The 25143-nt window shown below is 40.7% G+C and overlaps 1 protein-coding gene across 4 annotated transcripts in view; it reads left to right on the top strand.

Annotated features, from left to right (window-relative positions):
- NAA16 (N-alpha-acetyltransferase 16, NatA auxiliary subunit) overlaps window positions 1–25143 on the top strand; it is a 93373-nt gene that overhangs the window by 57370 nt on the left and 10860 nt on the right. For all 4 annotated transcript variants that reach the window (XM_062194114.1, XM_062194115.1, XM_062194116.1 and 1 more), the window contains 4 exons: window positions 8899–8971; window positions 12429–12598; window positions 12936–13088; window positions 22220–22348. In XM_062194114.1, the coding sequence (XP_062050098.1) occupies window positions 8899–8971; window positions 12429–12598; window positions 12936–13088; window positions 22220–22348 (525 nt within the window). The remainder of the gene's footprint in view (window positions 1–8898; window positions 8972–12428; window positions 12599–12935; window positions 13089–22219; window positions 22349–25143) is intronic.

The raw sequence follows: 25143 nt of genomic DNA on the forward strand, positions 1-25143 counted from the left end.
TTATTTCTTTCTTTCTTATTTTTAAAAGATTTATTTATTTATTTGAAAGAGTTACACAGAGAGAGGAGAGGCAGAGAGAGAGAGAGGTCTTCCATTCACTGGTTCACTCCCTAATTGGCCACAACGGCCGGAGCTGCGCTGATCTGAAGCCAGGAACCAGGAGCTTCTTCAAGGTCTCCCACATGGGTGCTGGGGCCCAAGCACTTGGGTCATCTTCTACTGTTTTCCCAGGCCATAGCAGAGAGCTGGATGGGAAATGGAGCAGCTGGGTCTTGAACTGGCTTGCCTGCGCTTCAGGCCAGGGCGTTAACCCACTGTGCCACAGCTCTGGCCCCGGTATTACTTCTTGAAATGTTTGGTAGGATTCATTAGTGAAGCCATATGAGCATGGATTTTTCTTTGTGGGTTTTTTGATTGCTGCTTCAAACTTTTTACTTACTGGTCTATTCAGATTTTCTATTTCCTCTTGCTTTCTAAATTTCATCTAAGTTTCCCAATATTTGTATATAATTGTGTTTTGCTTTATAATCATTTTATTTCTGTGAAGTCAGTAGTAATGTCCATTTTTTAAAATTTTACTATTTTAAGTTTGCTTTATTTCTCGATCAGTCTAGCTGAACATTGCCCAACTTTGTTGAAGTTTTCAAAGGACTGAGTTTTGGGTTTACTGGTGTTTTTTTCCCTCTGTTTCCTTCATTTCCACTCTAATCTTTATGTTCTTCTGCTTTTAATTTTTTCAATTCTAGTGTCTTTTAAATGTGTGCTTAGTGTTGTATTCACTTGACTTTTTTATTTTGCTGATTCAGTGGGTGAGAAAATAGGTTTTCTCTAAGGATAAATTTCTGAATTTGCTCAGAAAGTTAATTAGCAAAAATCAGTTTTGATTTAATCTTAGTTCAACTGTCAGTGTTATGGTCTATACATTTATTTATATTTTAAATGCATTAAAAGAAACTAAAATGTTTGACTCTAAGAAGAGATGTACTCCCCTTTTTTTTGGACTCCCATTTTCACAAATAATGGAAAGTACTTCCTAGGTTTCTTCTCTAGCCATTCATTTGTGAGTCAAGATTGTTGAGTGAAGATTCTCCTTCAGTTAGTCTCACATCAAGGTTTCATGAGTTGATTCAGGTGCATATGATACATTGACCACTGTTCCTCAACAGACAAGGGCTGTTCAAAATCACCTTATCCCAAAGTGTCAATTTCACTTTTTTTTTTTTTTTAAAAGATTCATTTATTTACTTGAGAGGTAGAATTACAAAGAGAAAAAGGAGGAGAGACAGAGTTCTTCTGACTGCTGGCTCACTCCCCAAATGGCTGCAACGGCCAGTGGTGGGCCAGGCTGAAGCCAGGAGCCAAGAGCTTCCTCCAGGTCTCCCAAGTGGGTGCAGGGGCCCATGCACTTGGGCCGTCTTATTCTTCTTCCTTTTTTTTTTTTTTTTAATAGATTTATTTAATTATTTATTTGAAAGTTACACAGAGAGAGAAGGAGAGAGAGAGAGAGTGTTCTTCCATCTACTGATTTACTCCTCAATTGGCCACAACGGCCAGAGCTGTGCCGATCCGAAGCCAGGTGCCAGGAGCTTCTGAGTTTCCCATGCGGGTGCAGGTGCCCAAGGACTTGGATTGTCTTCTGCTTTCCCAGGCCACAGCAGAGAGCTGGCTTGGAGTGGAGCAGCTAGGAGTTAAACTGGCACCCATTGTTATGAAAGGATGTTGTATTTCATTAAACACTTCCTCTTCATCGATGAAGATGAACTGAGTTGGTTCATTGACATCACTGTAAAGCAGCTACATTTTGATGATCTAGTGACTCTTTTATCTTTAGTTAATTCAGACCAGCTATAAAAGTGATTTAATACCTGTCTGCTGTCTAACTTTAGTTGTAAAGGTAAATTAGAAAAAGCTAAAGCTGAAGAACAGTATAAAAATATTAGAATTCTATTAATGTTATGCAGGTGCAGTGTCCCTTATCCCAGATTCTTGATACCAGGAGTGTTCTTGGTTTCAGATTTTTTTTAACAGATTTTGGAATATGCCTAATTTAGGCAGAATTCATTTATATTTCATATACACTATTATACACATAGCTTGAAGATAATTTTATACAATACTTTTAGAGCACTTGTGTTATGACTACAACTCATTACATGAGTACAGGTGTGAAATTTTCTACTTGTGGTGTCACGTTGTTATGGGGGAGTGGGTTCAATTTTTATTCCAGGCTCTTGCGATGCACAGAGACAAGAAATCCTAGTGCTGGCATAAGTAATTCTTATTCAAAAGGCAAGAAAGTGAAAGCATGCACATGCACGCACACACACACACACACGCGCGCGCACATGGGTTGCCCCACAGACAAATCAATCCTAGTGGGCAGTGAGCCAAGAATGGGGTGGGAAACGGGAAAGAGAAAGAGCACCCAAGCACTTCTTCCAGTTGGATCTCCCTGTGCAAGAGAATGTTCCCTCCAGTTGTTGGCCTCTTTATTGATGTTGGAGGGGGTACTCTACAGGCATTAAGCTACCTGGGGGTTTATGACACCTGCATAAAATTTCACATGGAGCCTAATATCTATATTTACATGGTGTCTCCTCCTCACCCCCCATCAAGTTCCTGATGAAACAGGGGCATCCTGGGAAAGGGAACATTTTGATTGACAAGTAGAGTAGAGTTACACGTGGTGGAGGGGGGCTTGCAAGTACCTCCAGCTCTGCTATCCTGCATTAGCTGCCTGCTTGGCCCATGTCGTCAGTGCTCAAAAAATTGTGAATTTTGCAAAAACTTAGATATTTTCTCAGGAATACTCACTCTGTAATACTCTCACAGTTGTGGTCAAGCAAAATAATCCTTAAGTAAAGTGCTTTTTTTTTTTTTTTAAAGATTTATTTCATTATTTCAAAGGCAGTTATGGGTGGGGGGAGGAGATCTTCCATCTGCTGGTTCACTCCCCAAATGGCTGCAATGGCTAGAGCTGGGCTGATATAAGCCAGAATCCAGGAGCTTCTACCAGGTGTCTCATGTGGGTGCAGGGGCACAAGTGCTTGGGCCATTACGCTACGTTCCCAGGCACATTAGCAGGGAGCTGGATTGGAAGTGGAGCAGCTGGTACTCGAATTGACAGCCATATGGGATGCCAGCACTGGAGATGGCAGCTTTACCCACTATGCCACAGCGATACCCTAAATGCTTCATTTCATATTTCCTTTTTTTTTTTTTTTTTTTTTTAAGATTTATTTGTTTATTTGAAAGAGTTACACAGAGAGAGACGGAGAGGCAGAGAAAGAGTTCTTCCATTCCACTGGTTCACTTCCAGTTGGCCGCAGTGGCCCAGAGCTGTGCTGATCTAAAGCCAGGAGTTTCTTCTGGGTCTCCCACATGGGTACAGAGGCCCAAGGATTTGGGCCATCTTCTACTGTTTGAAAGAGGAAAATAAAAATGAATGCTTTTCCTAGCTAGGGAGGTATCACAATGTAATATGTCTTCCAGTATTCAGCTAGTAATCTCCTTCATATTTTTTTGCCAAATTATAATATCATTCAGTTTACTGAATATTTTCTACTAAATTGGATTACCTTTTTTTGTGTGTGAAAATCATGGGTTTATGCTAGTATATATTTTATAAAACCTTGAAAGTTAAAGTCTAGTTTGCAAAGTTGTCCTGGGCAGTATCAAAAGAGAATCCTGGTGAATGAACATTCATTTGGGAGACCTTTATGATCTAACTCCCTGCTAATGTGCCTGGGAAAGCAGCAGAAGATGGCTCAAGTTCTTGAGCCCCTGCACCCATGAGAGAGACCCAGATGAAGCTCCTGGGTCCTGGCTTTGGCCTGGCCCAGCCATTTGGGGAGTGAACCAGTGGATGGCAAATCTCTCTGTAATTCTGACTGTGAAATAAGTCAATCTGAGAAAGAAAAAGAAAATAATACTTTACCTCTCCCATTGAAAAATAAATAATGGCACAAACCTGTGTGTGGAGCCTCCTGACATGATACACTAAGAAGCACACAATATGCCTTTTGTAGTATTACTGATAAAACTGAAGCCAGCCATGAGGAAGCATCAGGCAAACCCAAATTGACAGCCTACAAAGTACTCTTAAAGAATGGCTGATGGGCTTGGTGGTGTGGCATAATAGGCTAAGCCTCTACTTGCAGCACCAGCATTGCATATGGGCACACATGGGCATATGTCCTTGTTGCTCCTCTTCCAATCCAGCTCCCTGCATATGGCCTGGGAAATTCTCCCCCCCCCCCCCCACTCCTCCCCTCCCTCCCCCTCCCCCAAATAAATAAGTAAATCTTAAAGCACAGGCAGGCAATTTCAGCACTCCATTTAGAAACCTAGAGGGTATAGTCTTTCACACACTCTTACCAGATGGTACATACCATCACACATGCAGTCATCATTGATGAAAATGCCATTGTTGTATATGACTGTATACAGATGAGTACAGTGAAGTAGAATTCAGCTCCCAGAAATGGAAGAAACACATGCCATAATGGAGATGAATCCTGAAGTCAGTGCTAAGGTCTAATCTGGCAGGAGCCCACCCATATAAGACGCAGAATGGTTAAATTCAGAAATAGCAAGTACAATGGTAGTTGTCAGTAGCTGAGACAAAGGGAAAATAGAGAGTTATCATTTAAGGGATACAGAATTTCACTTCTGCAAGCTGAAGAGTTCTTCATGGATTGTGGTGTTAGCTGTACAACAGTGTGAAGGTACTTATAACTAATTGTACACTTTAATAAAGTGGAGATTTTTGTTATATGTATTTTATCACAATTAAAAAAACACCATTTCCTCTAAGGAAGATGCACACATTCTTAGTCATGAACAGGCCTATGGATGTTTTGTCCAAATGGAGCACTGGCTACATATCTAGAATATATATATACATACACACACACACATATATATATACATATGTATGTATGTATGCTAGATTTATTTGCAAGGCAGAGTCACAGAGAGCCAGAGAGAGAGAGAAAGAGGTCTCCCTTCCACTGATTCACTCTCCGAATGGCCAAAATGGCTGGAGTTGGGCCAATCCGAAGCCAGGAGCCTGGAGCTTCTTCTGGGTCTCCCACGTGGGTGCAGGGGCCTAAAGACTTGGGCCATCTTCCATTGCTTTCCCAGGCACATTACCAGGGAGCTGGATTGGAAGTGGAGCAGCCAGGACTTAAACCGGTACCTTTATGGGATGCAGGTGCTGCAGATGGCAGCTTTACCTGTTGTGCCACAGTGCCAGCCCCTATAGAACCTTTTTGGAGATGAACGTTCTGAATACTTCCTGAGTCAGCTTACTATTTCTCCATTTTTATTGTCATGCAGGACATATCTTTTTTTAAAGATTTATTTCTTTGAAAGGTAGAGTTACAGAGAGAGGGAGAGTCATAGAAGTCTTCCATCCACTGGTTCACTCCCCAAATAGCCACAATGGCTGGAAGTGGGCCAATCTGAAATTAGGAGCCAGGAGTTTCTTTCCAGTCTCCCACATGAGTGCAGGGGCCCAAGTATTTGAGCCATCTTCCGCTGCTTTTCCTGGCGCATTAGCAGGGAGCTGGATCAAGCAGCCAGGGGGCCATCGCTGTGGTGCAGTAGGTTAATTCTTTGCCTGTGGCGTCAGCATCCCATATGGGTGCCATTTCTAGTCTCAGCTGGTCCTCTTCCCATCCATCTCTCTGCTATGGCCTCGGAAAGTGGTGGAAGATAGCCTGAGTCCTTGGGCCCCTGCAGGAGACCTGGAAGAAGCTCCTGGCTTCCTGGATGGGTACAACTCCGGCCATTGTGGCCATTTGGGGATTGATCCAGCGGATAGAAGACCTTTCTCTCTGTCTCTCCCTCTCACTGTCTGTAACTCTACCTCTCAAATAAATAAAAATCTTTTTTAAAAAAAAAAAAGTGGTTCAGCCAGGACTGGTGCCCATATGGGATGCTGAAAATGCATGCGATAGCTTTACCTGTTACACCACAGCACCGGCCCCACCCATGCATTTTTTTAATGTATTCATGTTGCGTGAAGTATGGCTGGAGATGCATGTATTTGTATGTTTTATGTATGTATTTGTGTGTGGGCCATTTTACTTTTTTGTGAATGTTGATGGTATGAACATTGGTATACCAATATCTGTTTGCTCCTCTCAGTTCTTCTGGGCTGTGTGTTGAGGAATTTTTTATTTGCCACAGACTCTTTGATTCTGTTTTATTTTTCTGCAGTTTTATTGGGATATATTTGAGGGACAATTTAAAGTGTACAGTTTATTTAAAGTGCACAGTTCAATGGGTTTTGACATGTATATGTTCATGAAATTATGATTGCAATCAAGATAATAAACTTACCCATCATTCCAAAGTTTCCTTTTGCTCCTTTGTAAGGCTCTAGTCCCTCTCCATCTCTAGATTTTGGGAAACCATTGATTAACCTTCGGTTTATATATTATTTGCATTATGTATGCTTTTTCTTTCTTTTTGGTGGTGATGTCTGGCTTCCCCTATGTGTAATTATTTTAAGACTGTTTCGTATTACTGTGTGTATCAGTAATTCATTTTTATTGTATGTATATACCATAATTTGTTTTACCTGTTGATAGGACTTTGGGTGGTTTATAGTTTTGGGCTGTTACAAATAAAGCTACCATGAGAATTTTTCTGTTTAGAAAAAGAATAGCCAATAATTTTTCATATTACATACTTCAATTGAGAAATAAATGGTTAGTATACTTGAGTAAAACCTGAGCGAAACTCCTTAAATATCATAGGCAAATTTGGGAAATTGTTCACTGTATTAGAAGTGACTGAAACATGATTTTTTGAGATTCAAACAGTATGTTTACTGGATAAAAAAATCCAGTGCTCTTCATAGGATTTTTATTTCTGTGTGAACTTTCTATTATTAGGATTTTTTTCTTTATAATCACATCTTATTTTAAAGTTCTAAAACTGGATGTCTGTTATTCACCAATACTTATACACCTTTAATTAAAGATTATGTATAATTTCTGTGTATGTCTTATATCTTATTTAATACAATTTACTTTAAAAATATTTCTTACCTTGGAGATGCAGGAAAGTTTCACAAACCCTATTTAAAACCTGGACTAGCTGCAGTTTTTGCAACTACCAGTAGAAGGCAACATAAGTTAATGAACAAATATTTGCCTCTATGCATTGAACAACTTGTGAATTTCTAAGCCTGGAAATAGTTTTTTAGTTAACATACACTGCGAGATTGGTGGGATGGTCATGGTGGATTTAAAATTCTGTTAATCTTTGATGTTGTTGTATAGTAAAAATACTTTTGCATCTTTTTTTTCAGTGATTCTCAAACTGTGTTTGTTTTAACCAGAGAGCTTGTTAATAACATGATGTACAGAACCAGAGTTTGATTAACAGGTCTGGGGTGTGGTCCAAAAATCTATCTCTAACAAATTATCAGATAATGCTAATATTAATGATATTAAAGTTCTGAGGATCACACTTTCATAACCACTATTTTAAAATTAAAAAAAAGAGAAAAGAATACCCATTTTCTACCACTGTAAACTCTGTTCATATTTTCATTGAGTTTGTATTCTTTCTACATAAAATGGGGTCTTCAAAAGAGTCTTCAAAAAAATACTATGAAAAAACTGCATGGATTTCAAATTTTGTATACCAGAATAAACTGTTTTCTTTAAAATTTTTATTTTAACTAGAGATTTACACTTGTGAGGCAGCATTTGGCCAAACAGATACGTAGGCCTGAGACTTTTCTTAATTTGATCTTTCTTGAGTTGGCTGGTATCAATGGGAATGTCAGTGGTTTCATGGACACTGTGATTTTGAGGGGTGGGGATTAAATTGAATTCAAAATAAAGCTAGTTGAAGAATATCATCTTGCATTAAATGTGTGAAGAAATTTCTTGTATATACATAAAACTGAATTCTTGCGTATGTATAAAATCTGCTAGGAGTTGGTGACACCGGGTCTGCTCTTCAGTGTTAGGGAAACCATAAGGAACTTTGGTTATTAGTCCATTATCTGTTGCCATAACAAAATATCTAAGGCTCTATAAAGATAAGAGGTTTATTTAGTTCACAGTTTTGGGAGGTGGATCCCCCAGCTGGCATCACAACGTGTGACTAAGAACTACATTTATCCCCTCAGAGGGTGGTATCCCCATCGCCCTAACTGCATTCCTCTACAACAGTGCCACACTAAGCTTCCAGTATCCAGACCTTTGGGGGCCTCACTCAAGGCATATCGAACCCTGCCAGTTTGTAAAGAAGGCTGGCAATGGAAAAGAAGTAGAATTCTTTTTCTGAAATTAAAAATGGATAGCATTCCACTTTTCACTAAATACTAAGCAGTCTTTCAGACCTTCCTTTAGCAGGTAGATAATAAGGAGGTTGGGTAGGAAAATCTGTAATTCTAAGTGGAGATCCTGCTTTCTGCATTTCATTAAGGTTGCTAGCAATAGTAAGTAAGCAGTCATTTTTCATTTCACTTTTTTGTAATGACATGTTAGAAAATCAATATATAATGAACAGTTTACTATTTTACAGTATTGAAGTAAAGGATAAATTAACTGTTAATGTGTTTATTGTCAAAAAATAGATTTTGTAGTAACTAGTAGAAATTTGTCTTTCAAAATTTCAGACTGCTTATTGAGAAATTTAAGAGGTTCTTTTTTGCTATTAGTAAATATAGTGTATTTTCTGTTTTTTCTCACTTTCTCTATACCAGGAAATGTTCATATGCAAAGGGAGGGGAGAAGCAGACATCCTGGTAGTTCGTTAATTTATAGCTCTGAAACAAGCTGTAGAGTGCTTCTCAAATGTAATTGATAATAAGTGTGAAGTACCTTCAATAAAATATTTTGAAGTTTAAAAAATATGTTTCTTTAACAGGTTTCTATAATCCAGGAACTTGTTACTAATTATGAAGCTTCTCTTAAAAAATGTGAATTTTTTAGCCCTTATGGTAAGTTTAAATTAAATTGGAATTTGATTACTTATTTCTATCAGTTTTAGTCATGTGCAGTAATACTATTTTATGTTTATTGTGTATGTACTACATAAAAGCTACTTATTAAATATATATTGAATTAGAGAATGAAATGAAAACACTTTCAATCTCATTTAATTTAAATTTTCCATCATCCTGTGGGCAGGAGGGAGTTAAACCTATTTTGACATGAAAAAACAGCCTTGATGAGGTTAAGTGGCTTGCTGAGACCATGCAGTTTCATTTGGAACCTTTTTTTCTACTCTTATTCCTTTCAATCTTGTATAATTCTGTTTTGTTTTTTCTGTTTGTAAGGTTTTATGTAAATAAGGATGATTTAATTTAGAAAATACTAGAATTTTTGTAGTCATGCAGATGGTAATTTTAGGTTGGGTTCTTCATGTATCTTTGTGAGGGTTCTAAAGAAGTTTATGGAAAGTGGGATATAATCAATTCTGTTTTGGTGCAAAAAAAATTTAAATCTGCATATAAATCTTCAGATTTAAGGAAAAACTTGCATGGATTTAAAAATTACTACTTTTGTGTCACTATCAGTTTATTTTTCCGTGAACTTTAAGATTTAGAGAGGGAGAGTTATAGAGGGAGAGACACAGAGGGATCGTCTATATGCTGGTTCACTGCCCAGATGGCTGCAGTGGTAGGCTGGACCAGGCAGAAGCCATGAACCAGGAGCCTTGTGCTTCCTGTTGTGTCATGGCAGGTGGCATTTTGATTGTGCTTTTTGATGTTAAGATTGATCACGGTTTGCTGTCAGCCTGATGTGCCCATTAAATGGTGTCTCATGGGCTTTTCGATTTGATTATTTTTGGATCATTGTTGTTTTTTTTTTAAGATTTATTTATTTATTTAAGAGGCAGAGTTACCGAAAGAGTTACAAAAAGGTCTTCTGGGCCGGCACCGTGGCTCTTTTTTTTTTTTTTTTTAATGACAGGCAGAGTGGACAGTGAGAGAGACAGAGAGAAAGGTCTTCCTTTGCCGTTGGTTCACCCTCCAATGGCCGCTGCGGCCGGCACACCGCGCTGATCCAAAGGCAGGAGCCAGGTGCTTCTCCTGGTCTCCCATGGGGTGCAGGACCCAAGCACTTGGGCCATCCTCCACTGCACTCCTGGGGCCATAGCAGAGAGCTGGACTGGAAGAGGAGCAACCGGGACAGAATCCGGCGCCCTAACCGGGACTAGAACCTGGGGTGCTGGTGCCGCGCCAGCACCGTGGCTCAATAGGCTAATCCTCCGCCTAGCTGCTCTGGCACCCCGGGTTCTAGTCCGGGTCGGGGTACCAGATTCTGTCCCGGTTGCTCCTCTTCCAGTCCAGCTCTCTGCTGTGGTCCGGGAGTGCAGTGGAGTTTGGCCCAAGTGCTTGGGCCCTACACCCACATAGGAGACCAGTATAAGCACCCGGCTTCTGGCTTCAGATTGATGCAGTGTGCCGGCCGCAGTATGCCAGCCACAGCAGCCGTTAGGGGGTCAACCAACGGTAAAGGAAGACCTTTCTCTCTGTGTCTGTCTCTCACTGTCCACTCTGTCAAAAAAAAAAAAAAAAAAAAAAGGGTCTTCTGTTTGCTGGTTCACTTCCCAAAGGCTGCAGCGGTGGAGTTGGGCCGATCAGAAACTAGGAACCAAGAGCTTCTTCCGAGTCCCCCTTGTTGGTGTGGGTGTGGGGGCCCAAGCATTTAGGCCATCTTCCATTGCTTTCCCAGGCCATTAGCACAGAGCTGGATAGGAAGTGGAGCAGCTGGGACTTGAACCGGTGCCTATGTGGGATGCTAGTGCCACAGGTGAAGGCTTAACCTATTACACCACAGTGCTGGCCCCAGTTCCCTTTACTCTATCATTTCTTCTCTGATTTATTAGCTCTTTTCTAAAGAGTTTTGTTTTACTGAAATACAGTTGATATAAGAGGAACTTGACCCTTTGCCTTTGTTATTTGTATTTTAATGTATGTGACAGTGCATTTGCATTATTTTTATATCATTTTATTAGCTTTAACTGGAGACCTTTTTGTTCTGATGGTGCATGGATAGATTTACTCCTTCCATTTTCATTTATTCTTTTACATATATTTTTGATTAATGAATATTATGCATATTTATGGAATAAAATATGCCATTTCAATACATGTATACAGTGTAATGATCAGAGTAATTGGCATATCTGTCACCTCAGACATACATAATTTCTTTTCTCACCTCACTTTACTTTATTATTAAAGATTTATTATTTGAAAGAGATAAGAGATCTCCATCACTCCATAGATGGCTGTAACAACCTGGCCTGAGCCATGTGGGTGGCAGGGTCCCAAGCACTTGGGCCATCTTTTGCTGCCTTCCCGGGCACAGTAGCAGGGAGCTAGATTGTAAATGGAGCAGCCAGGACTCAAGCCAGTACCCTGATACAAGATGCTGGCATTGCAAGAGGCAACTTACCCTGCTGTGCCACAATGCCAGGCCCTTCTCACCTCATTTTAGACCTGTATGTCTTCCTTTTTTTTCAAAAATTTTTTATTAAATTTTAAGGATTGCTTAATTTGAAGGCAGAGAGAGAGAGAGAGAGATCTTCTATCCACTGGTTTGCTCCCCAAATGGTTGCAGTGGTGGAGGTTGGGCAAGGCAGAAGCCAGGAGCTATAAGCTTCTTCTGGCTAAGCCCCAAGCACTTGGGCTGTCTTCTGCTGCTTTCCCAGGTGCATTAGCAGAGAGCTGGTTCAGGAGTGGAGCAGCTGGGACCGGAACCAGTACCCAAATGGGATCTAGGCATTGAAGGCAGCCGCTTAATCTCCTGTGCTGTAGTACCAGCCCCATTCCCTTCTGAAATCCATTTGGAGAGCCTGTTATTTCTTATCTACCTTTGTGTAGCTTAAGGGGAACAGAATAGAACTCAGTGTATTGACTGCTTTTGTTAGAGGGCTTGGTTTGTATTCTCTCTTGGATTCCTGTCACCTGGCAGGGTTATTTCCATACTCTCAAGGATGTATCCATTTCCTGAGGATCATATCTTTGAACTTTATTTCTTTGATTTAAGTGGTGAGGCCTAGAAAATGCTAAGCCCTGGAAGTCTGGCCATTGTTTTCCTCTGGTGAAATCTTGCTGTAGTAGTTAAGCAGTTTCCTCTCTGAGTTATTTTCCTTGACTTTACTGGGCTTGCTGCTTTTTCCTTTCAGTTTGAGAATTCACAGAATTAGATTGATTTGAGTTCCTTTCCTCATCGTTGTTTCTTTGGAGTGGAATTGGGATCAGAAGTCTGAAACTAGATGTTTTAATCCTCTGTGTGGTTGTCACTTTTTGATCTGTTGAAATTGGACATTTTTTCTGGGGTTTCACTTCTGTAATAATAGTTTTATTAAAATTAGGGCAGAGAGAGAACATAATTTGTTTCAGTTTGCCTTTTCCATGTAATTGACTTTTGTTTTACTTACAGAGAATGGGGAAAAGGAACCCCCAACAACACTACTCTGGGTTCAGTATTTCCTGGCACAGCACTTTGATAAACTTGGACAGCACTCATTGGCTTTGGATTATATTAATGCTGCAATTGCTAGTACTCCAACTCTAATAGAATTATTCTATATGAAAGCAAAAATTTACAAGGTAAATTCTTTGTCATATTTTTTTGAATAGTTGAAGAATTTAGCCATTTAAGAAGCCTTTGAGTTATTTTTGTGTAGAAATAATTTCTAGGGCACTCTGATAATCTTTTTTAAAATACTCTGATAATCCCAAGGAGCTTCATATTACATTGTTGTGTAATCAGTGTTTGGTATTTGACTCAGCTCTTAGTAAATGTGAATTTTAATTATTTAGACTTCTAGATAAATTTGACAGAAATGGTAGCAAATAATTTGTTTAGCAAATAATTTGTTTTCCCACTTATAGTATACATGTATTCTCTTGATAATAAACTGATTTTTTAATGCTTTTATTATAGCATATAGGTAATCTCAAAGAAGCTGCAAAGTGGATGGATGAAGCACAGTCTTTGGACACAGCTGACAGATTCATCAATTCCAAATGTGCAAAATATATGCTTCGAGCAAATATGATAAAAGAAGCAGAGGAAATGTGTTCCAAGTTCACAAGGGTAGGAAATAGCATATGTAATTATCTGAATTTGTGCTTAAGTTTTATGATTTGTGAAATTTGCCACTGACGTTCATGTGAATTTTTTTTAAGTCCTGTTTAGCCCACATTTTAAGGGTGTCGCTGTATGTGTTTCTGGCAGGGGATTGTTAAAAAGCAATAGCAGAAGCAGAATACCTCAATACCAATATAAGCAATGTGCTGTACTTCAGTGCTAGTATGTAAAATTCAATTTATATCTTAATTTTTTTATCTCCCTAGTGATTTGTGATGGCTTTTTAATTCTTTTTTACAGTGTCTTGTTTCAAAACTATTCTGAGTTCTTTCTATGTGCACCACTAGTGTCTGTGAGTGACATTCTAAAATGCAAGTTCTCTGGTGCCTTTGTGTTAAACATCTATTCATTTTTTAGAATTTGTTATAATATGAAGATAATACATTTTTTAAAAGATTTATTTATTTATTTATGTGAAATTCAGAGTTAGAGAGGTCTTCCATCCACTGACTCACTCCCCAACTGGCCACAACAGCTGGAGCTGCGCCTATCCAAAGCCAGGAGCCAGGAGCTTCCTCTGGGTCTTCTACGCGGGGCCCAAGGACCTGGGCAATCCTCCACCGCTTTCCCAGGCCACAGCAGAGAGCTAGATGGGAAGTGGAACATTCGGAACTCAAACCAGTGCCCACGTGGGATGCTGGCACTGTAGGCGCCGGCTCCACCCACTACGCCACAGCGCCAGCCTCAATAATATATGTTTTATGTTCAGAAGTAGACTAATCAGAATAGAAAGCTCAGAAACAGATTGACTTATATTTGAAAACTTGTATAGCCAGAGATACTTTTAAGAATCAGATATGAAAAGATATTGCCAGGACAATTATTTTTGTTTAAAAAATAAAATGGCATCCCTATCTTAGGCTTGTGCTGCACACAAATCAATTTTTTTTAGTTTTTTAGTTTTTTATTTTAATATTTACTTGAAAGAGTTACACAGAGAGAATGAGAGGCAGAGAGAAAGAGAGCTTCCATCTGATGGTTCACTACCCAACTGGCTGCAACGGCTGGAGCTGCGCCGATTCCAAGCCAGGAGCTTCTTCCGGGTTTCCCATGCGGGTGCAGAGGCCCAAGGACTTGGGCCATCTTCTATTGCTTTTCCAGGCCACAGCAGAGAGCTGGATAGGAAGTGGAGCAGCCGGGACTAGAACCGGCGCCCATATGGGATGGCGGTGCTTCAGGCCAGGGTGTTAACCCACTGTGCCACAGTGCCGGCCCCCAATTTATTTTTTTTAATATTTACTTATTTTACTTGGAAGAGTTACACAAAGAGAGAAGGTGAGGGAGGGAGGGAGGGAGGGAGGGAGGGGGGGAGAGAGAGAGAGAGAGAGAGGTCTTCCTTCACAAAGAGAGAAGGAGAAAGAGAAGGAGAGAAAGAGAGAGAGGTCTTCCTTCACAAAGAGAGAAGAAGAAGGAGAGAGAAAGAGAGAGAGAGGTCTTCCTTCCGCTGGTTCATTCTCCAGTTGGCTGCAATGGCTGGAGCTGTGCCATTCCGAAGCCAGGAGCCAGGAGTTTCTTCTGGGTCTCCCACACGGGTGCAAGAGCCCAAAGACTTGGGCCGTCTTCTACTGCTTTCCCATTTGTAGCAGAGAGTGTGATCGCAAGTGGAGCAGCTGGGTCTCGAACTGGTGCCCATATGGGGTGCTGGCACTGCAGGTGGTGGCTTTACCAGTGCCGGCCCCACAAATCAATTTTAAAGATCTAAATATGGAAAGAAAGAAAACCGTTCAGACTATCAGAAGAAAATATAGTTTATTTTCAGGATAAGAAACATTCTTTATGCTTAGTATAGGAAAGTTTTTTAATTTAATGTTTATATATTTGAAAGGTGAAGTGGCAGAGATATTATCTTCCATCTGCTACTTTATCCCCAAATGCCCACAACAGCCAGGACTGGGTCAAGTCAAATCAAGAGCCTGGAACTCTGTCTGCTTTCTCCCAGAATGCATTAGCAGGAACGGAAACACAGGAGCTGGGACCTGAACCAACACTCTGATGTGGGCTGCAGTTGTCCCAAGTGGTGGCTTAACCTACTGCACCAGAAAGCCTGCCCTTGAAAGCACTTGAGACCCCAAAATTGTAAAGTATGAGTAAAATTCACAGTGTCAAACTTTTAGGATTATGTATAAGAACAAGCAAAGTAAGAATAGATAAAAGAATTGGAGAAGATATTTTTAGCCTTCAGTGAAAAAGAATTCATAAAGAACTCCAAATAATTCACTGAATATTCTGTAATACATTTTAAATGTGAGATTGAGGTATAATGAGGAAACTGTGTTTGTAAGTCTTTTTTGTTTTTTTAAAGATTTATTTATTTGAAAGGCATAGTTACAGAGAGACAGGGAGGTCTTCTGTCGACTGGTTCATGTCCCAAATGGCTGCAACAGCTAGGGCTTGGCAAGGCTAAAGCCAGGGGCCAGGGGTTTCCTCCAGGTCTCCCATGTGGGTGCGGAGACTCAAGCACTCAGGCCATCTTCCACCACTACACCCTCCCCTGCCAGCCCCTGCCCAGGCGCATTAACAGGGAGTTGGATTGGAAGTGGAGGAGCTGGGAATTGAACCAGCACCCATAAGGGATGCCAGCACTGCAGGTAGCGGTTTAACCTTTGGTCCACATCACCATCTCACCAGTAAATTCTTGAGGATGAAAATAAGTTACTGCTGTGTTCAGTGATGCTTAGGTGTCACTAATACTGCATCAGTGGTATCATCTTCCTTAAATGGTAACTGGACTTTAGTTTTTTATTTATGGCAACTTTTTATAATTTAGAACTTGCAGAATAGCTTGAACTTTTATTGTGAAAATTTAGCAATTTGCAAGAATGTCATAGGAGCACTTTAAGTTAAAACTCAACAAGAAAGGGGCTGGGCCGGCGCCGCAGCTCACTAGGCTAATCCTCCGCCTTGCGGCGCCGGCACACCGGGTTCTAGTCCCGGTCGGGGCACCGATCCTGTCCCGGCTGCCCGTCTTCCAGGCCAGCTCTCTGCTGTGGCCAGGGAGTGCAGTGGAGGATGACCCAAGTGCTTGGGCCCTGCACCCCATGGGAGACCAGGAGAAGCACCTGGCTCCTGCCATCGGAACAGCGCAGTGCGCCGGCCATAGCGTGCCTACCGTGGCGGCCATTGGAGGGTGAACCAATGGCAAAAAGGAAGACCTTTCTCTCTGTCTCCCTCTACTGTCCACTCTGCCTGTCAAAAAATAAAAATAATAATAATAAAAAAAAAAAAAAAGAAAGGGGCTGGCGCTGTGACGCAGTGGGTTAATGCCCTGGCCTAAAGCGCCGGCATCCCATATGGGCACCGGTTCTAGTCCTGGCTGTTCCTCGGATGGCCTAAGTCCTTGGGCCTCTGCACCTGCGTGGAAGACCAGGAAGAAGCTCCTGGCTCCTGGCTTCGGATCGGCGCAGCTCCAGCCGTTGCAACCATCTGGGGAATGAACCAGTGGATGGAAGACACCTCTCCTCTCTCTATGTAACTTTGACTTTCAAATAAATAAATCTTAAAAAAAAAAAAACGCAACAAGAAAAATAGGCAAGTGATAAGTGTGTTTAATTCATAGAAGTGGAAAATGGAATGTCCAAGAAAGATGTCTTTACTAGTAATCAGAGAGATGCAAGTTAAAAAATAAGATAGCATTTTAGAACCATTTAATAGGCTGAAGTTTATGTCTGATATAACAGGGTATATTTTTATATAACACTGTCAATTTTCATTAAAGGCCAGTAATATAGAACATTTATTGTTTCTCATTATATAAAGGTCTTCTTCATATATGAAGCAGCCTAACATTGGATGTTATTCACTGATACTAATAATTTATTTATCATTTGAAAGGGGAAACAGAAAAGTAACTTTATTCTTAATAAGCACTGAACTAAGTATTATATATATATATATATATAATTTAATGTTAAACAGTACCCTTTGTAATCCTCCATATTATAGTTAAGGAAATATTTATGGAGGTCAAGTACCAGTCAGTTGGAAATAATCAGCTTTGTATTAATTTGGAGGCAGGATTCTACATTCAGTATCTCTGATCCTGGCGCTCACGTTCTGCCAAACCATAACTGTAATAGGAAGAGCAACTGCAATGAATAGTGATTCTAAAACTTGTACCTTGGCAGAGGCAAGACAGCACATGTAATGTTGGGAAAGAAGATCAGCAACAATGATGATTGTTAGGAGAAAAAAATAAGGAAAATAGTAATATTGTGTATGTTCCTGTAGTGCTTATCAAGTGTTCTAACATTTTATAGTAAGATAATTGAAATTCTGAGAAGGTTACTCAAAGGATCTTTGGTCAAGTAGTAAACAGTGGTCGGGTTCAAACTCTTCATCACCCTTTCCATTGAATCACAGGTTTGAAGATAGAACAGAGTATACAGAATAGACACAGAAGTATACTGGGGGGCTGGCGCTAATGCTAACAGATAACATAACAGATAAAGGCACCACCTACAGTGCTGTCATCCCATGTGGGCACTGGTTCAAGTCAAGGCTGCTCCACTTTGGATCCAGCTCCCTGCTAATGGCCTGGGAAAGCAACAGAAGATGGCCCAAGTGTTTGGGGCCCTGCACCCATATGGGAGATCCAGAAGAAGCCCCTGGCTTTGAATCAGCTCAGCTCCAGCTGTTGTGGCCATTTGGGGAGTGAACCAGTGTTGCGGTTGATCACAGACTCTGGTAGCCGGGTGAAAGCAGGCCTGAGGCGAGCAGCCTGCAGACTCGTTTATTTCAGTTGGTACAGCAGCTTATATAGCCATGGCAGCCAATCCAGTCAAGGGGCGGTCTATGCCCTAACCAATCATACCCTGTTGCCAAGCAGTTTCTGAAGTCATCCAGTCACAGCCTGTTGCCAGTCAGGCTCTGTTGCCAGGCAGTTTCCAAAGCCATCCAATCACAGCCTGTTGTCTGGCAGGCTCTGTAGTCAGTGGCCATCTTGGAATGGCCTTCTCATTCCACTATAAACCAGCATTTGGAGGACCTCTCTCCCTATCTCCCTTCCTCCCTCCCTCTGCTTTTCAAATACATAAATTATTTTTAAAAAAAGCAATACTGTTTTTTAGATAAAAATGGTGCCTGGATGGCCAAGGTAAAAGAACAATATAAAGTAAAATTAGAAATGAGTATACACAGAAAAATAAAAAGATCTCCCATGTTTGTACATTGGAAGAACTAATAACCGTCCATATTACCCAAGCAATTTACTGATTCAGTGTCATCCCAATGCAAAATACCAAAGATGTTCTTCTCTCTTCTGGGAAAAAATGACCCTTAAATTCCTGTGAATCACAAGAGACCCCGAAATGCTAAAGCAGTCTTAAGTAATAAAAATAGGCCAGCGCTGCAGCTCAATAGGCTAATCCTCCACCTGCGGTGCCGGCACACTGGGTTCTAGTCCCGGTCGGGCGTTGGATTCTGTCCCGGTTGCTCCTCTTCCAGTCCAGCTCTCTGCTGTGGCCCGGGAGTGCAGTGGAGGACGGCCCAAGTACTTGGGCCCTGCAACCCATGGGAGACCAGGAGGAAGCACCTGGCTCCTGGCTTCGGATCAGCGTGGTGCGCCGGCTGCAGCGGCCATTAGGTGGTGAACCAACAGCAAAGGAAGACCTTTCTCTCTGTCTCTCTCTCTCTCACTGTCCACTCTGCCTGTCAAAAGTAAATAAATAAAAAAATAAAGCTGGAGGCATCACAATACCAGATTTCAAGACACATTACAAGGCAGTTACAATCAAAACAGCTTGGTACTGGCATAGGAATAGACATGTCAACCAACGGAAGAGGCTACAGACCCCAGCAATTAACCTAAAAATCTGTAATCAACTAATATTTGACAAGCCAAAAATCATTCCTTGGAGAAAGGACAGTCTAACAAACGGTGTTGGGAAAATTGGATCTCTGCATGGCATGCAGAGGAATTAAACAACACTGCTTATACCCTGTGCAAAAATCAGCTCATAATGGATTAAGGATCTAAATCTAAGACCTGAAACCATGACATTACTAGAGGAAAACAGGGGTTATACTGCAATGTATTGCAAAGGCAAAGACTTCTTGGATAAGACCCCAGCAGCACAGGCAGAAAAGGTAAACATAGACAAATAGGATTACATCAAGCTTCTGCACAACAGTGGAAACACAACAAAGGAGACAACTGACAGAAGAAGAGAACATATTTGCAAATTATGCATCTGATAAATACTTAATATCCAAGGTCTGTAAGGAGCTCAAGAAACTCAACAAGGGGCTGGTGCTGTGGTGTAGAAGGTAAAGCCGCTGCCTGTAGTGCCGGCATCCTATGTGGGCGCCTGTTCAAGTCCTGGCTGTGCCACTTCTGACCCAGCTCTTCTGCTATGGCCTGGGAAAGCAGTGGGGGATGGCCCACGTCCTTGGGCCCCTGCACTCACGTGGGAGACCCAGAAGAAGCTGGGCTTTGTATTGGCACAGCTCTGGCCGTTGAGGCCATTTGGGGAGTGAATCAGCAGATGGAAGACTTTCTCTCTCTCTCTCTCTCTCTAGCTCTGCCTCTCTCCAGCTCTTTCAAATAAATAATCTTTTTTTAAAAAAGATTTATTTATTTATTTGAAAGAGTTAGACACAGATAAAAGGAGCGGCAGAGAGAGAGAGAGAGAGAGGGAGGTCTTTCATCTGCTGGTTCACTCCTGAATTGGCCACAACGGCTGGATCTGCGCTTATCCGAAGCCAGGAGCTTCTTCTGGGTCTCCCACATGGGTGCAGGGGCCCAAAGGGCTAAGGTCATCTTCCACTGCTTTCCAAGGCCATAGCAGAGAGCTGGATTGGAAATGGAGCAGCTAGGACTCAAACTGGCACCCATATGGGATGCTGGCACTGCAGGTGGTGTACCCATTACGCCACAGCACCAGTGCCATAATCTTTTTAAAAAGAAAAGAAAAAGAAACTCAACAAGAAAACAGTATCTAAGAAATGGGCTTAGGATATAAATAGTCATTTTTCACAGGATGAAATACAAATATGCAACAGACACATGAAAAGATGCTCAGGATCACTGTCCATCATGGTAATGCAAATCAAAACCACAATGAGGTTTCACCTCACCCCAGTTTGAATGGCTGTCATTCAAAAATTAAAAAAATAACAGATATTTGTGAGGATTTGAGAGAAAGGTGCCCTTTCTCTAATACACTGTTGGTGTGGATGTAAACTAGTACAGCCATTATGGAAGACAGTTTGGATATTCCTCACAAATTGAAAATCTGCCATATCACCAAGCCATACACTCCTAGGAATTTACCCAAAGGAAATGAAATCAGCATATTAAAGAGTGAACTTACCCCATATTTATAACAGCCCAATAACTCATAATATCTAAGATATGAAATCAACCCAGCTGTCTATCAACTGATGACTGGATAAAGAAATTGTATACACAATGGAATAGTACTCACTTGTAAGAGCTAATGCTATCCTGCCTTTCATAACAAATTGGATACAACTGGAGACCATTACCTTCCCTAAAAGACAAACACTGCATTTTCCATGATTTGTGGTAAATATACAGAGTACAAAAAAAAGTATGAGTGAAATTGACATTTTGAGAATTGATTGTTTATAGCCAGCCTTTGTTTATCTCTTGAGGAACAGTAGTTTTTCTGCTTGTTGAGTTTTTTATTTCATGGAGGGTTAAGCTTGTGATTATAAAGTAAATTGAAATTATCATTTTTTAAATTAAAAGAAAAATGAGTAAAGGATAGAGAGAGTAGGAGAGAGGGTAGGGTTGGGAGTATTAAAACTATATTTGAAATATATAAAATTTATTCCCTTTTCATAAATTTTTTAAAAAGGTGAGTGTACAGAACTTAAATCTAGTGACTTCAGAATAACAAAGAACGCAACTAACGAGGATGTGTCTTCAAAGGAACAGGAGAACAAGATGGTGAGAAGAGTTAGTTATTTAAGGGAAGTAGCCACCATAATCTATGGCTTAAATTGCTCATCATTTGCCTCTGGTCATCTGGTTTTGATGGGTGCCATGCTGTTCACAGAGCTTGTTCATTGGCTTTGTAAATTCACAAGATGTGATTAACATAGTGAACTAGGAGAAGAAAATTGCTAATAGCCCTGTTTAATTGCTGAACCCAGTTTAGCGCTGGTTGCCAGTAAATGAGTGAAATGTTCCTGTTTCCTTCTTACAGATTTTTCAATTTAGATTTTTAAAATTTGTTCCTTTTTTAAAAAAATTTATTTGACAGAGTTAGACAGTGAGACAGACAGACAGAAAGGTCTTCCTTCCATTGGTTCACCTCCGCAATGGCAGCTATGGCTGGCTCTGCGCCGATCCGAAGCCAGGAGCCAGGTGCTTCCTGCTGGTCTCCCATGTGGGTGCAGGCGCCCAAGCACTTGGGCCATCCTCCACTGCCTTCCCAGGCCACAGCAGAGAGCTGGACTGGAAGAGGAGCAGCCGGGACTAGAACCCGGCGCTCATATGGGATGCCGGTGCCGCTGGCGGAGGATTAACCTAGTGAGCCATGGTGCCGGCCTCCTTTTTTTTTGTGACCACATATTTTAAGAAATGTACATTACTTTTCATTTCAAAAAGTTAACTACCTGGAATTGTTCATAGTGCATTTGCAGCTGTATACACTGAAACTGAGAGACAGTGGATATTCTAATTTGGAGGAAGGAGTCTGGGAAATTGAACAGAAGACCTGAAACTTACTAACAGATTCAACAGTGTTGGGAAGCAAGGGAAGGTTAAGTTGTCTTTGCTTAAAGCTCAGAAGATAGGCAGTGTTTCCTAAGATTACTGTATTAAATGATTTAAGTCAAAGCTTTGGTGCTCAAAAATGCATCTTTAGTGATCTGGAGTCTTTATATAGAGTGTTGGATACTCCAACAGAGCCATAGATTTTATCAAACTATAAGACTTTACACTAGACTTTATATAATTTAAAACTAATGGGAGTCATTTGCTTAATTAATATATTTGCTAATTGATTGTTATAGTACTTTTAATGTAGTAAAAATAAGTGTAGAAGACAAAATGAGATTTTTAGGGTCTTCCTGTTTGCTCCCTATAGTTGTGAATGCTTCCATTTCAGGAAGGAACGTCTGCCATGGAAAACCTGAATGAAATGCAGTGTATGTGGTTTCAGACTGAATGCATTGCAGCTTATCAGCGTCTGGGCAGATACGGGGATGCCTTGAAGAAGTGCCATGAAGTAGAAAGGGTAAGCTGGTAGGATTTTGTCCTTGGTTTGCTCCTGTAAGGTGGTGAAAACAGGTAGATTTCTGCACAGGATCGTCTGTCTCTTCTAACTGCAGTGAGAGCTTCATCCTGAAGAACAAAACTTTGGTTTTTAGCCTTTCAATCAGAAGTTGTGAACAAATGATGATTTTTGATCCTCAAATGATTATACTTTTGCCACGTGTATTTATTTTTGTCTGAAGGAAGGGGGAAAGATGAATTAGTAGAACACTAGTGCTATTATTAACATAAAGTCAGAATTGCTGTTCCCTAATTGGGCTATTACTTGATTTCATCACCAGCCTAGAACACATTGCTGATGGCAACCTCTTTATCCTGTAAGGCTCAGGACCTGGTCCGCAGTCAGCCTCTCTCCAGTTGGTCTTCCCAGGATGTTTGTTCTCACACCCAGTGCTCTGTACGGCAATCTGTGGCCAGTTTGCAGGCTTATTTTATTACTTGCTTTTAGAATTATGTGTGATGTGCCTTAGTGAGGGGACTTTTCTTTTCCTTTGTGTGAATTTTTGTTTTCCTGTTCTTTGTCATCTCTGAAGCGCTCTCCTTCCACATGGACCACAGGAGGAAAAGAGCCGCAAATGCACCCCTGAGGCAGTCCTCAGCAGCCCTCAGTTGTGGGGGCAATCGGCACCACAGTTCCCCTGCTGACGCAGTATAAAACCACAGGCATCAGAGTCAGGTGAGCCTGATGTCTGCACCGTGGCAGTCACTTCAGCCTTTTTCCATGGGGAAATTCTGAGGTTACCCACAAGGAAGGCTTAATCCTAGGGGGTGGTTTTTGAAGGGAATCGGAACCAGGATTATACCTGAGCCTTTTTAGAAATAACCTGATTTTTGTTTTGTTTTTGCTGCCCTTTTAAGCCTGGGCTTGATGGCTATCTCTTTGGGGAAAGTCTTTGTCATTTTCTCCTTGAAAAATGTAGAGTTCCTAGATGATACATGAATTATTTAAGCATTCTAGTTTAAGTCAGGCTGTTATTTCTGTGACAATTCTGAGCTTGTTTTGATACTTGCTAGATGACCATCACTTAAGAAGCAGAATGCCTTTAAAGGATATTTTTCATATTTTTGAGAATTGTTAGAATATGAATTGATCTTCCATCACTGTTACATTTAGGTTATACTTCCCCTAAATTTGTAGTGAACTTGACTGAGTAGCATTGAATAAGCTTCTATATGTCAGGTAAAAGACTTTTAGTTCAAGAAATGATTTAATTTGTAGAAGACATTTTTGAGGAAAAAATTTAAAAATCATTGGTTATATCAGATTAAAACATTGCAGAAATCATTGTCATGTTACATAACTTGCTAGAAATTTTAAGAATTTAAGAAAAGGAACTAGAAATAAACAAGAATAAAACTAGACAGAAAAACTAGATGATAAGCTCTTGCACGACTTGTATTATATTCTTTTCATAATGACTTAGCTCTACTAAAAATAAAGATCTTTTATATGGTTACACATCTTCTACATGTTGTATAGAAATGGGATGCTTAGTACAAATAGCATGTTGATTAATGCTTCTAAAATTAACTTCTAAAAGAAAATTCCTACACTCATTGGAAGGATTTAGAATTACAAAATTTAGGAATTTATTGTAATAGGTATCGTTGAGGTACTTAATGTTTAATGCTTTGAATAAGGAAATGAACATATTTCAAAAATAAAGTTTTGCCGTTTACCTTCTAAACTGAAGGGTAGTTAAGAAGTACAAAGTACAAAGAGCTAGATTTTTTTTAAAAAAAAATTTATTTGAAAGTCATTTACATAGAGAGGAGGAGAGGCAGAGAGAGAGAGGACTTCCATTCGCTAGTTCACTCCCCAACTGGCCGCAATGGCCAGAGCTTCTTCCCAGTCTCCCACGCAGGTGCAGGGGCCCAAGGACTTAGGCCATGCTGTCTCAGGCCATAGCAGAGAGCTGTATGGGAAGTGGAGCAGCGGTACTCGAACCAGCGCCCATATGGGATGCCAGCACTGCAGGCAGCGGCTTTACCTGCTATGCCACAGCACCAGCTCCCTCTCATAGGATTTTAGGATTATATATAAAGGTTATGTGGTACAAACCAGTCTGATGTTTGAAATGAGCTTTATTAAAACAATCTTTTCCAAAATATTCTATAGAAACTGATGTTCAGAATAACATTTTTAACTATTTCAAGAAGTGAGGTTTTTTTTTTTTAAACTTCAGGTGACTAGGTTCCCATTGTTTTAGTGTGCTGGTTCATATGGGAATCAGGGCAGCAATTATATCTGATAAGATCTTGGACTTTAGATAAACCGAAGTTATAGGCAGTTCATAACTATCTTATGTTGCATCTTTATCAAGTTGACATATGCTTGTTAATGACAGATTCTCTATAAAGAAAATCAAATTGCTTATTCTCCTTGTTCTAGTTATTAAAAATATTTGAGCAGAGTTAACAGGGGGAGAGAGGTCTTCCATCCACTGGTTCACTCCCCAAATGGCCACAACGGCCAGAGTTGGGGCGATCCTAAGCCAGTAGCTTCTTCTGGATCTCTCACCTGACTTCTGGGGGTTCAAGCAGTTGGGCCGTCTTTCCCAGGCCATCTGCAGAAGCTGGACTGGAAGTGCCACAGGCAGAGGCTTAACCTCCTATGCCGCAGCGTTGTCCCCAGTTATTTTTAAAGTTCAGAGGCTCTGTTGCTTTTCTGTGTGTAAACTCTTATTAGTGTCACTCAGGAACACAAAGTACTGGCAGAAGAATCTGAACCAGGGGAGAAAGACCCATCAGGGATTC

Source organism: Lepus europaeus, chromosome 6 (assembly GCF_033115175.1).
Source record: "Lepus europaeus isolate LE1 chromosome 6, mLepTim1.pri, whole genome shotgun sequence".
NCBI classification, from domain to species: Eukaryota; Metazoa; Chordata; class Mammalia; order Lagomorpha; family Leporidae; genus Lepus; species Lepus europaeus.